The sequence below is a fragment of the Pelodiscus sinensis genome, chromosome 2 (genome assembly GCF_052426305.1).
Source record: "Pelodiscus sinensis isolate ZL-2025 chromosome 2, ASM5242630v1, whole genome shotgun sequence".
Taxonomy (NCBI): domain Eukaryota; kingdom Metazoa; phylum Chordata; order Testudines; family Trionychidae; genus Pelodiscus; species Pelodiscus sinensis.
The window spans coordinates 6,052,809-6,067,254 of record NC_143053.1 but is presented as its reverse complement, the minus strand read 5'-3'; the positions used below and the strand labels follow the sequence as shown (position 1 = coordinate 6,067,254).

General features: G+C 45.4%; 1 protein-coding gene across 9 annotated transcripts in view; it reads left to right on the top strand.

Annotated features, from left to right (window-relative positions):
• ADGRB1 (adhesion G protein-coupled receptor B1) overlaps positions 1-13,720 on the top strand; it is a 423,364-nt gene extending 409,644 nt beyond the window's left edge. For all 9 annotated transcript variants that reach the window (XM_075920015.2, XM_075920016.2, XM_075920018.2 and 6 more), the window contains 2 exons: positions 248-352; positions 10,823-13,720. In XM_075920015.2, the coding sequence (XP_075776130.2) occupies positions 248-352; positions 10,823-11,020 (303 nt within the window). In that variant the 3' untranslated portion in view covers positions 11,021-13,720. The remainder of the gene's footprint in view (positions 1-247; positions 353-10,822) is intronic.
• The last annotated feature ends 726 nt before the right edge of the window (positions 13,721-14,446 follow it).

The following is a 14,446-nucleotide window of genomic DNA, read 5'->3' as shown; positions in this document are numbered from 1 at the left end:
TGAGCTTTGAGGCTGAGATTTAGGTTTGTCACAAATCCTGTAACCACGCAAGACTCAGCTGACGTTGTATAGGCTGGATTTTTCCTGGAGCCAGATCTAGATTTATACTCCCTGGGGCCCAGATCCTCAAAGGGATTTGGGCACCTAACGTGCCCACTTCGGCAGTTTCCTAATTGGTGAGGGCAGTACGGACTCTACCTTCAGGGGAGAAAGGTTTGCTGACCTGTCGCACGCGTCTTTGCTTCAGAAAATCATGCACACGAGAAAGCGTCACCAGGACATGTTCCAGGACCTGAACAGGAAGCTGCAGCACGCGGAGAAGGAGAAGGAGCCTCCACCAATGGAGAGCAAGGTTAGTCGTTCAGCCTTGGGAGCTCCTGGCTTCCTGCTCCAAGCACTATGATGAGGTCGGGGGTGGAGGAAAACGTAGGGGCTTTTAGCGAAACCTTGCACTTCTGTGTCACTCCTCCCTCAAACTCGCTATACTGGTGTGCACGCGTGCATGCGTGCACATGCATGATGCCTGTGGAATAGTCACTCTCCTCTACTGCATTTGGCGACAGTCTGTGGTGCTGAGGTTCCACATTCTGTTCCCCGTGGCTTGGGAGAGTGCGTGGTTCAGTGTGTATCTGTGGTGTCCCTCGGTCTGTGCCTAGTAAATAGAACCTCTAACACCTTTACAGCAAGGGCCGGGGCACAGAGAGAGGGTGCAGTGGGGTGGGTCAGATCCCTGGTCCTAAGGCAGGAGCGGAGACCACAAGTTGTGATGTTTGGACTTACGCCGTGGCGGCCGTGGCACCCCCAGACGGCATGGGACATTGATGGTGCTGAAGGACTCTGACCTCAGGATAGAGGCTCCATTAAAGTCCCTCGTGGCAGCGACCTGTCGTGCAGTGGTGTAGAATCATAGGCGTAGAAGGGTGCAATGGTCAGCCAGCCTAACACCCTGGCTACATCTAGGCTGGCATGATTTTCCGCAAATGCTTTTAACGGAAAAGTTTTTCCGTTAAAAGTATTTGCGGAAAAGAGCGTCTAGATTGGCACGGACACTTTTCCGCAAAAGCACTTTTTGTGGAAAAGCATTCATGCCAATCTAGACACGGTTTTGCGCAAGAAAGCCCCGATCGCCATTTTCACCATCGGGGCTTTTTTGCGCAAAACAATACCGCGTTGTCTACACTGGCCCTCTTGCACAAAAGCATTTGCACAAGAGGGCTTTTGCCTGAACGGGAGCAGCATAGCATTTCTTCAAGAACACTGACAATCTTACATGAGATCGTCAGTGTTCTTGCAGAAATTCAAGCGGCCAGTGTAGACAGCTGGCAAGTTTTTCCGCAAAAGCAGCTGCTTTTGCGGAAAAGCTTGCCAGTCTAGACGCATCCCCTGTGTTTAAACCATCCCAGACAGGTGTATATGCAGTGAACACCTCCCCTAGAGAGCCTGCCCCATTGTCCTACTGTTCTAGCAGTCGGGAAGTTTTCCTGAGTGACCTTCCATGGCAGGGAGGTGATGTTATGGGAAGACTACAGGGGAAAGCCACGGCCCTTTGTGCAGGGCCAAAGAATAAGAGCTGGAAACATGGACGGCCCACAGGCTGCTTCCAGCCCCACGCAGTTGTGAATTATGCCATTGCTGTCAATTCCAGGGGATACATCCATGTCAAGTTCTAAGGCATCAGGGACTTTTAGCAAAACCTTGCACTTCCGTGTCACTCCTCCCTCAGAGATGCCCCTTCCAGGGAATGAGCAAACTACCAGGGAGGACTAGTATGGGCAGGCCATGCACTGTGGCCAAACTGGCTCCAGCATGAAAGAACTTTGGCGGCCCCAATAAAGAAAAGCTGGCTGGCCAATGGGTTGTCTATGAGACCCTTGGGGATTGCTCTGAGGTGGGAGTTCCCACCGTTGGTTGGAAAGTTCCCCAAGAGAAGGCAGAGTTGGCATTCATGGCCATCTGTGGACGGTTGCTTTAAAGAGGACTAGCCAGTGAGCAACTTCTGAGTCTTATTTTGATAGGATTTAAGTACAGATAAGCCCAACGTTCAGGGAGAGATAAGGTGACAGCTTTTGGTTTGGTCCGTTATAAACACATGGCCAGGCTACAACGCTGAGATCTGGGTTAGGATTGTACAGTCGATGGTGCTGGGACTCAGGGTTTTGCTCCACGAAATCCCTAGTTTTACAGCACATGGTGGTTTAGTGCAAATTCTCTGCATGTGGAGTTTCGCTGTTCACACTGACGAGGGCCCTCGGGTTGGCAAGCAGGTTCAGCTTCTACAAGAACCAACCCTAATCTTTGCCCAGGCTCCGAATGGATTGTGCCTTGAGACTGAACACCAGTCAGTTTTCTCTTAACACTGTCTATGCACCTCCCTATTTCCCAGTTTGGCCCAGGACTGGAAGCAGAAGGGCCTAAAGCTTTTCCATGAAATAGTCCCAGGCCAGCTTTACAAATCCAGGTTGTTCCAACATTTTGGAGAAATATTTCAGCATATTTGGTAGCCTCATGTTAGAAGATTTAGTTCCAGACGCACCATCAAAAGGTTTTTGGATGATAACAGCTTTCTGCTGTTTATTGCCGTAGCAACCTGTGCTGAAGTCGAATTGAGGAGATATATAATCAGGGCAGCCTGATTCACATTCTGCCATGATTTTCCCTTCCTTACGTCCATTAAACAAGGTGCCTTCTAAGCATTGGTATTCAGTGATCATAAGTGGGATATGGTTTTGCAAGATCCTAAACTAGTACAAAAAAACTTATCATTTTCATCCTGCATCCCTGTCATTCCCTCGCATTGGCTGTTGTCTGCACTAGAAGGTGGGACTCATATCAAAGAAGGCAACCTTCCAGACATCACAAATACCTCCATTAAACATCCCCCTGTTTCTTTTCTGTGTGTGATTAGGTTATACAACGATGGAGTGTTTCTTCTACCAAACTGGGTGGGGTTGCAACTTCTTTGGAGGATAGGGACATAATTCAAAATGACCTTAGCAAGTTAGAGAAATGGTCAGAGGTAAACAGGATGAGGTTTAATAAAGAGAAATGCAAAGTGCTCCACTTAGGAAGGAACAATCAGTTCCATACATACAAGATGGGAAGCGACTGTCTAGGAAGGAGCATGGCGGAAAGGGATCTAGGGGTCATAGTGGACCACAAGTTGAATATGAGCCAACAGTGTGATGCTGTTGCAAAAAAAGCAAATATGATTCTAGGTTGTATCAACAGGTGTGTTGTAAGCAAAACTCGTGAAGTCATTCTGCCGCTCTACTCTGCACTAGTTAGGCCTCAGCTGGAGTACTGTGTCCAGTTCTGGGCGCCACATTTCAAGAAAGATGTGGAGAAATTGGAAAGGGTACAGAGAAGAGCGACAAGAATGATTAAAGGTTTAGAGAACATGACCTATGAAGCCAGGCTTCATGAACTGGGCTTGTTTAGTTTGGAAAAAAGAAGATTAAGGGGGGACATGATAGCGGTTTTCAAATATCTAAAAGGGTGTCACAAGGAGGAAGGCGAAAATTTGTTCCTCTTGGTTTCTGAGGACAGGACAAGGAGTAATGGGCTTAAAGTGCAGCAGGGGAGGTTTAGATTGGACATTAGGAAAAAATTCCTAACTGTCAGGGTGGTCAAATATTGGAATAAATTGCCAAGGGAGGTGGTGGAATCTCCCTCTCTGGAGATATTTAAGAACAGGTTAGATAGACATCTGTCAGGGATGGTGTAGACGGAGCTTGATCCTGCCTTGAGGGCGGGGGGCTGGACTCGATGACCTCTCGAGGTCCCTTCCAGTCCTATTATTCTATGATTCTATGATTCTATGATTCTGGTGGAGGTGATAAAACTAACATTAGCATTCTGCTTCTCATCAGAGAGCCTTGTAGACACGTACCAATTCCTGCCACGATGCATGATTCCAGACACATGTCCTCACTGGTAGAAAGCTCCTTGGTTTTTGGACACAAATTATATCACAAGCATCATGGAATGCTGCGTAACTTCCACAGTATCAGGAAGGAGAAGGGATATCGGGCTTCTTGCTCTTCCATCTGCATTGCTAAAGCTTCAATTTCCTTCTCCCTAAGCACCTCTTGGTGCGGTGATCTAGTCTTGCCTTGACCATCTCCAGCAATGACAATTTTCCAACTCCTTCTGGGCAGCATGTTTCATTGCCTTTGCTCCTCTCCTAGTGATGAAGCTTCTCCTAATCCTTCCACAACTCCTCCCCATCACGCTCAGATCAGAAACTTGACGCTGAAATTCAGGGCAAATCTCTACTTGAGAGAAGACGCCTTTGCTGAAGTCTAGGATTGGCGCTAGCTCTATTGTTTTGAATTTAAATGGCCATCCCTCTTGGGTTCCATCGGGCTCCTTTGCACTGGTCTGAAAATGATTAGCACACCCTCACATCTGGCTGGATTCTCTCAGTTGAACCATTTTGCAGCCTCTATCAGAAAGGGTTGGGAGGAACTGGTTTGGGGTCTCTCAGGTGGGGCTTAGGAAGGTGGCCTTTGAATGCAGCCAAGACAAGTGGTTCCTCTACATAAGTTGTTCATATTTGCTAGTAAAACAACCTTCTCCAAATAAGAGCAAAGAGCTACAATTTAGTAACAGGAACCCTCTGCATGTAGGGGGTACTTTTCCTTAGGAACCCTGAAAGCTCTTTGTACACTTAAGTCGTTCCACACGGCCTTGATAAATTCATGAATGGGTTGCACGTGATGCCCGTGGACTAATCATGATGGCTTAGGAGCTCCCTCTCATTGTGGTGTTTCTATGAGAAGGGAAATGTTTTTGCTACGCTCTTGACGTAGATGAGGAAGATGGGTGCCTCATCCTGCCAATGTAGACACGCTTTTTCCGAAAATGCTTATAACGGAAAACTGTTCCGTTTTAAGCATTTCCGGAAAAGGGTGCCAGTATAGATCATAGAATCATAGAATAATAGGATTGGAAGGGACCTCAAGAGGTCATCGAGTCCAGCCCCCCGCCCTCAAGGCAGGACCAAGCTCCACCTACACCATCCCTGACAGACGTCTATCTAACCTGTTCTTAAATATCTCCAGAGAGGGAGATTCCACCACCTCCCTTGGCATGGCTCAGCTGGGATGCACTTTTAACCTAGGGCCCTTAGAAGATGCTGCCTGGCATGATAGCAGATGGGGAAGCGCGTTTTCTAAAGTAACGCGGATCCAGCCCGTTGAAGGATTCCTACGTTGCAACCAAAAGAGCCCAGCGCACAGAGCAAAGGGATAACACGCTCTCTGCAAGCAACGCGCTGGTACCAATGAGCAGGCCCAACAGAACATGCCATGTCTCTCAGGCCATTGTGGCGCATTGTGGCAGTCCGACCAGGCGAGGACAAAGGCTCACAGAACCAGAGCCACATCTGCACCCAAAGGAAGTGGTTGTCACCTCTTGAGCAAACACAAGTTAAAAGCATTCATGGCTACGGCTGCCATGGGAGCATCCAACGGGCTCTAGCCTGGGAGAAATGGGCATATTCCCTCAGCGGAGGCAGCTGACGCCTTCCCCCAGTCCCTCCAGTTTCCTCCCTACCTTCACGCCCAGCCAAGGGGACCGTACAGTGTCTGTCAGGCAAGTTAAGAGCACTTGCGCTGCTTGGCTGTTCCGTGCTGGTCTATCACTGGCTCAGAAGGTGGCGTTCTAAAGCATGACTTTGGGCCCCTCCCGTTGGGTCGTTCTTTGGCTGATACAAATCATTGCCGAGATCTTGTCTGCTAAAAATAACCCAATAAGGCTGCTGGAAACTTTGTTGCTAATGCATTTCTGTGTTCAAATGCTAATTGGTGCCTGCCCGCCGCAAACTACGGGGCCAGATAGATGATACCCCCTCCTCCAAGCAGTGTCTCTCTCCAGCCAGGCGCTGTGAACATGAAAGCACGGCTGGTAGGAGAACCACGCAGAGTCACTTTCTAAGCTGCTCCTCCTAGTAAATTAAGCGGAGGTTCTAGGGTTTGCACTGGGTGGTGTTGGAAAGCAGTACACTCAGCAAGAGCATGCTATAGAAGATGCGCCTCTGCAGGCTTCAAGGGAAGGGTCGTCTTTGGTTCTTCTGTGCTCAGTGCCTGCTCTGAAAGCGATTGAAGTGACTCTCCTGCAGTTCCTCTCCCTGGGTGAGTCTTTGATCTGGCACCATTGGGAGAGTTTGTTCAGTAACACAAAAGGCCTCTCTCATTCTCTCAGAGTCTAGTTTTTCTGGCTCTTTAAATGTGTTGAGACCAGCCAATGTGACCCCCAACGCAGCCACGTAAAGTTCTGTGGATTCCTTGTGCCAGGAGTTCGTGCACACCTTTGATTTTAGCTCCCAAGGCATGGGAGCCCACCTGAGCCTTGGTCTGAGTTTTGGATTTGAAGGAAGTCCCAAGGGCCAGTCTGCCATAAAGTCTGAGCTGGCCATGTTCCCTGTCAGAACCAGAAATGGGCCTCAGGTCCCTTTGGGTACGTCCACACAGCATTTTGGAGCCTGCAGAGGTGAGCCTTCCAGCTTGGGTTGATAGACTCAAGCTAGCAGGACTCCTGCAGATGCTCTAAAAATAGCTGGGGGAACAATGGTTTGAAGTGGCGTTTGGATTGGAGCTCAGGCAATGAATCCTAGCCCAGCCTGAACCAAAACTTTGCTGTAACTTAGCTTTTCTTTCAAATGCTAGCACCCCGCTTGATTTGCACTTTTGAGGTGTCTAATTTACATCCCTCTGCCGACAGAGGGGTGTAGTTTAGATGTAACCCTAATGTAAGGCAGCCAGTTCACCCTCCTTGAGCTCCAGGCGTGACTGGAGCTGCTTTGCCCTGCAGCTAATCTTTTATGGGCCTGCCAGGCCCTGATTGGCTGCTCCTCTCACCCCTTCTCTGATTGACTACCTCCTGCAGAGACTCTCTAAGGCTCTATTAACCATTTATAGCCCAGTGTGGGGCAGGCGCCTCATCACAAATAAATTATAGAAGCAAGAGTTAAAGCTTTGTCCAGCTCTAGTCTTGACCCCTGGCAGGTTCCTGACGGGGTGTTTTAAGCAGAGCTGAGTGAATAATTGATTTATTTTGGTTCAGTGGCCAAATCAGAAAAATGTAGGTGAGAGGAATTTGTTTAGGCTGAATGAAAAGTTGTGTTCAGCCTGAAATGATTTTTAATATGCCTATATTTTTCCATGTTACTTATCTGGGGTAGGGATTCCCTTTTGTTTGTGTTTGCTTTGGCAAATAATCTAGCAAAATTATTAAGAAACCAGAAGTTGAAACACGTAGCTTAGAAAAGGTTGAAACAAAAAAGTTTTGCTTTAATTTTGTCTTTTTTTTTTTCCTGGCTGAAACTATTCATTGAATTCAATCCAAATTCATGGGTAGCTTGGGTTGAGCAGAAACAACTTTGTTGGTAAGGGTACGTCTAGAATACAAGCTTTTGTCGGAAAAAGGTACGCAAAATGCGCAGCGCATTTTGCGTACCTTTTTCCGATTCTTTTGTCGGAAGAGGCTTTTCCGACATTTGGCCCATCTAGACTAGGCCAAATGTCGGAAAAAGCCCCCTCTTTCGGAAGCCCCCTTCTTCCTCGTAGAATGAGGAATATGGGAGCTTCCGAAAGAGTGCGTTTGTTCTTCTGCAAAAAAAAGTGGAAGAGCAAACGCATTCCCTGGATGCAGTGTAGTTTTTTGGGATACCTCCGGTATCTAGAACACCCCTCCACACACACACACACACACCGCAGTCTAGCCATACCATAAGTGAATCATTCATCTGAAAAATTTCAGCTCTGTTCATGAGATGGGTAGGCCCTGGCCTTGTGTGGCCTTCTCCAGACACGATTTGAACCACCTACTTTGCAACCAATCCTCCCTCTCAGTCACCAGGAGACAAGCTTTCCTCGACATATCCCGGACTGGAAGAAAGGATTACAAATCACACCTCCCGGCAACCGGGCCTGCATGTGGGACTCTGGAGAAAGTTCAAGAGCTCTGCTTTGTGTCTATACATCTGCTAGAAACACTGCTCCTTGATGGAGTCAGAAATGTACCATACGGTGCAGAGGCTCATCACAGGCTCTTTAGGAGAAACTCTCCTCTGTCTCGCTCATCTCCCCACTGCCAGCCTGAGCTTTCAGATCTTTCAAAGAGCATTCTGTTGTAGGTAATTAGTAGTCTGGGCCATGTGTGCACCTGGCATACACCAGTGCACAGCAGAGCGAATTCACTCATTTGCTGGCTACCTGTCTTTCTGTTAGCTGGCTTGGTAGCTGGAGATATTTTCCATTCCCCATCAGCCAGAACAGAGTGCAGAGTTCCGGCTGAGCACACAGGGCTACAAGGCTGGTCTTTGCATGAAATTTGAAAAATACAGAGTTGGTTTCTAGGACTCTAGTTCTAATCATTTTGAGTCCCTCCGCAGGCCCTTCCCCCCCCACTTTTAGTCAGGACATCCCTGCTACAGTTCATGTTTAATGCTCTCTGCACTTCTTAAAGGCTTTGATGAAAGGATAATTAGCAACTATTAAAAGGAAAATTAGAGTGTCTTTTACAGGGAACGCTACATAAAGTGTAATAATTGCTACAATAAATTTTGTTATGAAAATTGCAAAGAACCTTAATTAATTCAGGCTTAAAACATCTCTAAGCTATTCAATGTTCCACATACTATCCATCAGCAATCCTGCATCCAACCTAGCTCACCTGCTACTCACCATCCCCTGTATCCTCCATCAGTTACCCTGTTGCCCATATACCATCCCACACGTACCTCACATGGTTTCCAGAAATCGAGGGTGCAACCTCTGCCCATTGTCCCCCGGCTAATCTTATAGCAGGTGCCTTTTCAAAGACGAGGGGCTGACTTATCGAGTAGGTGGAGCAAAGATGCAGTAGGCTGGAGGATTCTGGGTACTAATTCTGACTGGGCTGTTGACTTCCTGTGTAACTTTGGGAGATACAACATGGATCCATACGTTTTCAGATGAAGTCCAAAGAGGGGCTGCGGGTGCTCAGCATTCATAATCAGGCCCAGGATGTCTGGGGTTGGGCACCCATGAAACCAAAGCACCCAAAATCGGGCCTTGCATGGTTCGGGCCTCAGTCAAATGCAGCATAGTGAAAACCAGGCAGCGGGCTGGGGACAGGTGCTGGATCACTAGGCTGTGCAGGTGGATGAAATACTAACCAAAACAACAAGAGAGTTTCCATTGTTCCACCAGAGTGCTGGCGCCCAATTGCTGGTGTTCCTCTTAGTGCTAGCACATCAGGGTTTGCTGCTGGGTATTCTAGACTTCCTTCCTTCGTGATGAGTGTGTATGATGGGCCAACTGCATCAATGGTGCCGACCTTTCTTTGGTTCTGTACAGTCTGACCGGACCTAGCATGTGGGATGCAGTGAGGGTGGTAGATTACGCCACATGCAGTGGAAGAGGAAGCAGTCATAGAGTTGGTTCGAAAACAGATTTTCTCTATCATGAAAAATGTTGGGACTATGTCCCAAGTTGGGATGAAATATTTTTCAACCCCCCCAGCATCTAAAATCATCCGATGAAAAATATTCTAAAAGAAACCTGTTTGGGGTCAGCTGACCCATTTTCTTTCTATACCCGGGAAACATTTCTGCTTGGATTTCGATCTTTTGTAATTTTTCAAAATAAGAAAAAATATACAATTAGAAATGAAAATTAGTTGAGGAAAAAAATCAAGAGGCTTTGATTCAAAAGGGATTCAGTTTCTTTCAAACATATTTTCATTGACATCAAAACGATATCGCTAAAATGTTCAGTTTTGTTCAACGGCTGACGTCATTGGGAGCAACTGGGTATCCAGCACTTTTGAAAATCAAGCAATTTATTGAGGTATCAAAATATGATCCTAGGAGCCTAATATAAGGCACCCACGTTAAACACCTTAGCTTATTGGCTTTCATTTATATCGTACTTTTCACGCCAAAGCTATGCTGGTGTTCCAATTGTCCTGAGTACAACAATGCGCTGGGGGATTCGCAAAGTCGGCATGAACTGAGACGTACCAAGGAGGATCAGAGCGGCTAAGAGCTGCAGTCTGAGTTAGATACCTCTCAGACCAGTTCCAAAAAACAACCAGCCACTTTGAGCCTCTCTTTTGAACATCTCTGCAGAGAGAGGCCCCCAAATTGAAGGCAATTAGAGGGAGGAGAATACATTCTGGCTGGATTTTCGAAGCCATATAAAGCAGGGCTGCTCAATTTTGGAAGTCCCGGGAGCCTCAATGATACTCACAGCACATGCCGAGGGCCGTAACTTAAGTGTGGTTGCATATACATGCAAATACATATGCAAATAGCTTCTTTCACTCTGACGGGTCAGTTGAAATCAGTGAAACTCGTATTGATTTTGTGTTAGTAAAAGAAGCAATTACATTTATGAGACATTTTCTGGGTGTATCTATAGATATAGATGAAAGGATAAGGATAAATATAGCTGGTGACAAATGATTTTAAGCAACAAATTTCTATGAAAGATTAAACTAAAGAACATTCTTCTAAAACTTCCATGGAAATGTTGGATTTTGTTTCATGGGAATTCAAATATTGAAATTATTGGTCTGAAAGCTGAAATGTTTAGGGTTCAGCATTTTGTGGAAAAACTGACATTTTCCATGGCCAGCAGCCACTTGTCACACACAAAAATCAAAATCTGTTTATTTGAAAAACTAATTTTCTTTCAAGAAAGATTTGTAATAGAAAATCTTCACCCAACCCTATTTTTAAAATAAAAGGTCAAAAGAAGAAGTCTAGCAGGTTGAAGAACGGTGTTTGCAGGAGTGGCAGTAATTTCGTTCTGTTTTTCTCTCCTTTGCTTTTTAGCAAGAAAAACAGCAGACACCAAACAAGAGACCCTGGGAAGGAATCCGGAAGGTCCAGTCACCACCATCATGGGTTAAAAAGGACATGGAACCTTTATCACAATCTCCCTTAGAACTAAAAACTGTAGAGTGGGAGAAAACTGGTGCCACCATACCTCTGGTGGGACAAGACATTATAGACCTTCAGACGGAGGTCTGAGAGGAAAGAAAAAAGGGGACTTTTTTTCCAGAAAAACAAACACATTTTTAAAAAGCGGATTAAATTCCATCGGAAGCGAATGAGGAAGAGTGTTTGGTTTCTTTTGAAACCTTTGGTAAAAAAAGAAGTAACTTTTGTATTGTTCTCAGCAGAGAGGGGAATATTACTTTATAGAACTTAGTAGCGGTAGGTACAGAACAACGCGATCTTCCCTGGGTGGGCCCAAAGAGGACACGAGCCTGGAAAATTAATGGAGGGAGAATGGGAGGGGGAGGGTGGGGAACAAAACCAACACGACACTTTAGTGGTGAGAGGATGATGGGGAGCCATTGCCAGATACGTTGAGTCTTCCTGCTCTGGAACTGGGAGCTACAAAAGGACACTGGGAGCAAATATGGCAGCAGAAGGGCCAAGAGGAGTGGGGTTATCTTCAGGAAACAATGAACAGGGATTAATTCAGGGGGAAACCAGCCAGGATGCTAGCTGGCCAAGGACTTTGGGGGAAAGCTAAGTATTGGCTGGCCTATGATGGGAGGGGGAAAGAACCATTCTGCTTACTTCAGTCCGCCCCCCTCTCCCCACACCGGCCCAGCATCTTGGAGAAGAAGAGAATTGGAGCTACCAAGCTATTGCATCTTGTGGTTGAGAAGACCACCCCACGCCAATCTGAAAAATTAGGTCCTCAGCTATGGACCGACACAAGCCAACTCAGAGGATGTTCTAGGGGAAATGCCAGAGATATTGGTTGTAGCATATGGCTACTGAGAGAAGCATGTTGGGTTTTTTCTCCCCATTCCTCTGCAGAGGACTTGCTGAACTCTCTGAAGAGCGAGACACGCAGAGTGGGAAGAGACTGTCTCTTAAATCAACAACAAACCCATTCATCCAGTCTCCAGATTGAGACATTTCACAACCAACAAAAAGAATGTAGGTCATTTAATTGACTGTTAAAAACAAAGCGATAAACTCAGCGCGAACCTTGCACAAAGGTTCTGATGGCCTCATTGTCTTTTCCCTTTTTTTGTTTTGTTTTGTTTTGAGATTCGACGTATTTCCAGCCACCTCCCCTGGAAGCCACAATGACCTGCTTCCATGACCTTGGAGACATTCAAGACATGGAGAATATTGCCGTAGGACATTGAGACGAACTGATAAATGAGTAACATACACTTGGAAAAAAAAATCTATTTTTTCTTCTTCTTTTCTTTTCTTCAATAAAAACAGAACTTGAAACCCAAGACCTTTCCTTTCTTTGGCTCCTGTCATTTCAAATATCTTTCTGTAGCTTGGTTCCGTGCACATGAGGGGCAAGGATGCCAATGCCCCAAGGTTGAGTGGGAGTCACTTGTGGAAAAAATAGGATGGTGAGAAACGCACGGGCCCTTGTGTACAGTAGGTTGGAATGTTCTGTTTTATGGCTGGTTATTTTCCTTACACCCTACCCTGCCTTCACTATTTCACAGAGCTAGAGACCAGGTTTCTGGTACTAGTGGAAGAAAAGGACGTGGGTAGAGCTGGCCACAAAATTGGGGATATTTTTTCATCAAAAATTGGGCTTCAATGTTGGGGTGTTTTTTATGACAAATTTTCCTCAATTTTTTCATGAAAACGTTAATTTGCATTTTTACACACGAAAAAGCCCAGTGTTGTTTGCACAAAACATTTTGTCCCCCCCAAAAGTCCAAAATTTTTAAGCAAAATAATTTCCATCAGTATTTTAACATGATCAATTGTCATTTTTTATGAAAGACTTTAATCAGAATTTCTTACATAACCCAATTTTCACCGCTTCTTTTTCCACCATACTTGTTTCACCAAAAATGTTCATTCCAATTCTGACCAATTTCCACCAGCTCTAAAATGGCTATCGCTAACCATCTATTTGTGAAAAATCACATTGAGCCAAAACAGCAGCTAATCTAGATCAGGGTTTGATTTATGCGTGTGTGTGTGTGTGTGTGTGCATGTGTGTGTGCGCGCGTGTGTGTGTTTCTTTTTTTAGGAAAAAGCTAACGACAGGAATAACATTTAAAACAATCAATGAAATCAAATTGTGCTCCCCCGCCAAGAGCGGTTGCTTGATATGCAAGCAGTTTTTTAAAATTTACTTTCAGGCCACACGGTTTATTTTTTTAAGTATAATGGCACGTATCTTGTCATTAGCTGTATAATATTAAAAATAAAATAAAATTTTAAAAAATTAGAAAATCCAAATAGTAAAAAAAAAAGATACTTATAAAAACTGTGATGTAACTGTCAGATTTTAGATTATTCTATGAAACAGGAAAGCACAAAGGCCTCCCATAAATGCCGGGTTGTATAATATTGTAATTATTATAATTACACATAATGAATTTTAGCATACAAATATCTTTCTACTGTGTTTTAATTCTTTTTGCCCTTCCCTGCCCAACCAATCTCCCCTCTTTCTTCCAGCCCTTTCCCATCTACGCCTCTCATTCCAGTCAAGCTGCAGGACATTAACAGTGTTATGTAATTGAAGAAATAAATGTTTGTTTAATAACTGTTGATATTCTACTTTTTCTGCTCAGTTTCTCTGGTTAATTCTGGTTTCTCTTCACCCTCCCCTGCCCCTCCCATTTCCATGTCCCTTATTTCTGTGTTCATCAGTTTTTTCTGTACAGTTTTCAGAGCACAAATGAATGTGTCTTATTTCTAATAAAAAAAGTGTAAACTCAAGTCATGTCTGCTTTTTAAAGGCCCTTTTCCATCTCTTGTACCAAGGGTGTGTGGCATATGAGGGTTAGTCATGGACTGGTGGTAAACAGAGAGGTGCAGGGAGAAATCCTGCTGTTCTTTGTAGGTAAAACGCCCGCTGGCTTCCCAGTGGAGTTTAAGATTGCAGAATTTCACCTAGGGTATGTCTACACTACCACCCTAGTTCGAACTAGGGTGGTTAATGTAGTCATACGAACTTGCAAATGAAGCCCAGGGTTTGAATTTCCTGGGCTTCATTTGCATGTTGCCGGGTGCCGCCATTTTTAAATGTCCGCTAGTGCGGACTCTGTGCCCGCGGCTACACGCAGCACGAACTAGATAGTTTGGACTAGGATTCCTTTTCCGAACTATCGTTACTTCTCGTGGAACGAGGTGTAACAATAGTTCGGAAAAGGAATTCTAGTCCGAACTATCTAGTTCGTGCCGCGTGTAGCCGCGGGCACGGAGTCCGCACTAGCGGACATTTAAAAATGGTGGCACCCGGCAACATGCAAATGAAGCCCGGGAAATTCAAATCCCAGGCTTCATTTGCAAGTTCGTATGACTACATTAACCACCCTAGTTCGAACTAGGGTGGTAGTGTAGACATACCCCTATAGACTTTAAGGGCCACAGAGTTTGCTGTGCTCAAGCAGTTAAATCTCCTCTAGGACCGGCTCTCTGTAGGATAATGTCACATGTTCTCCC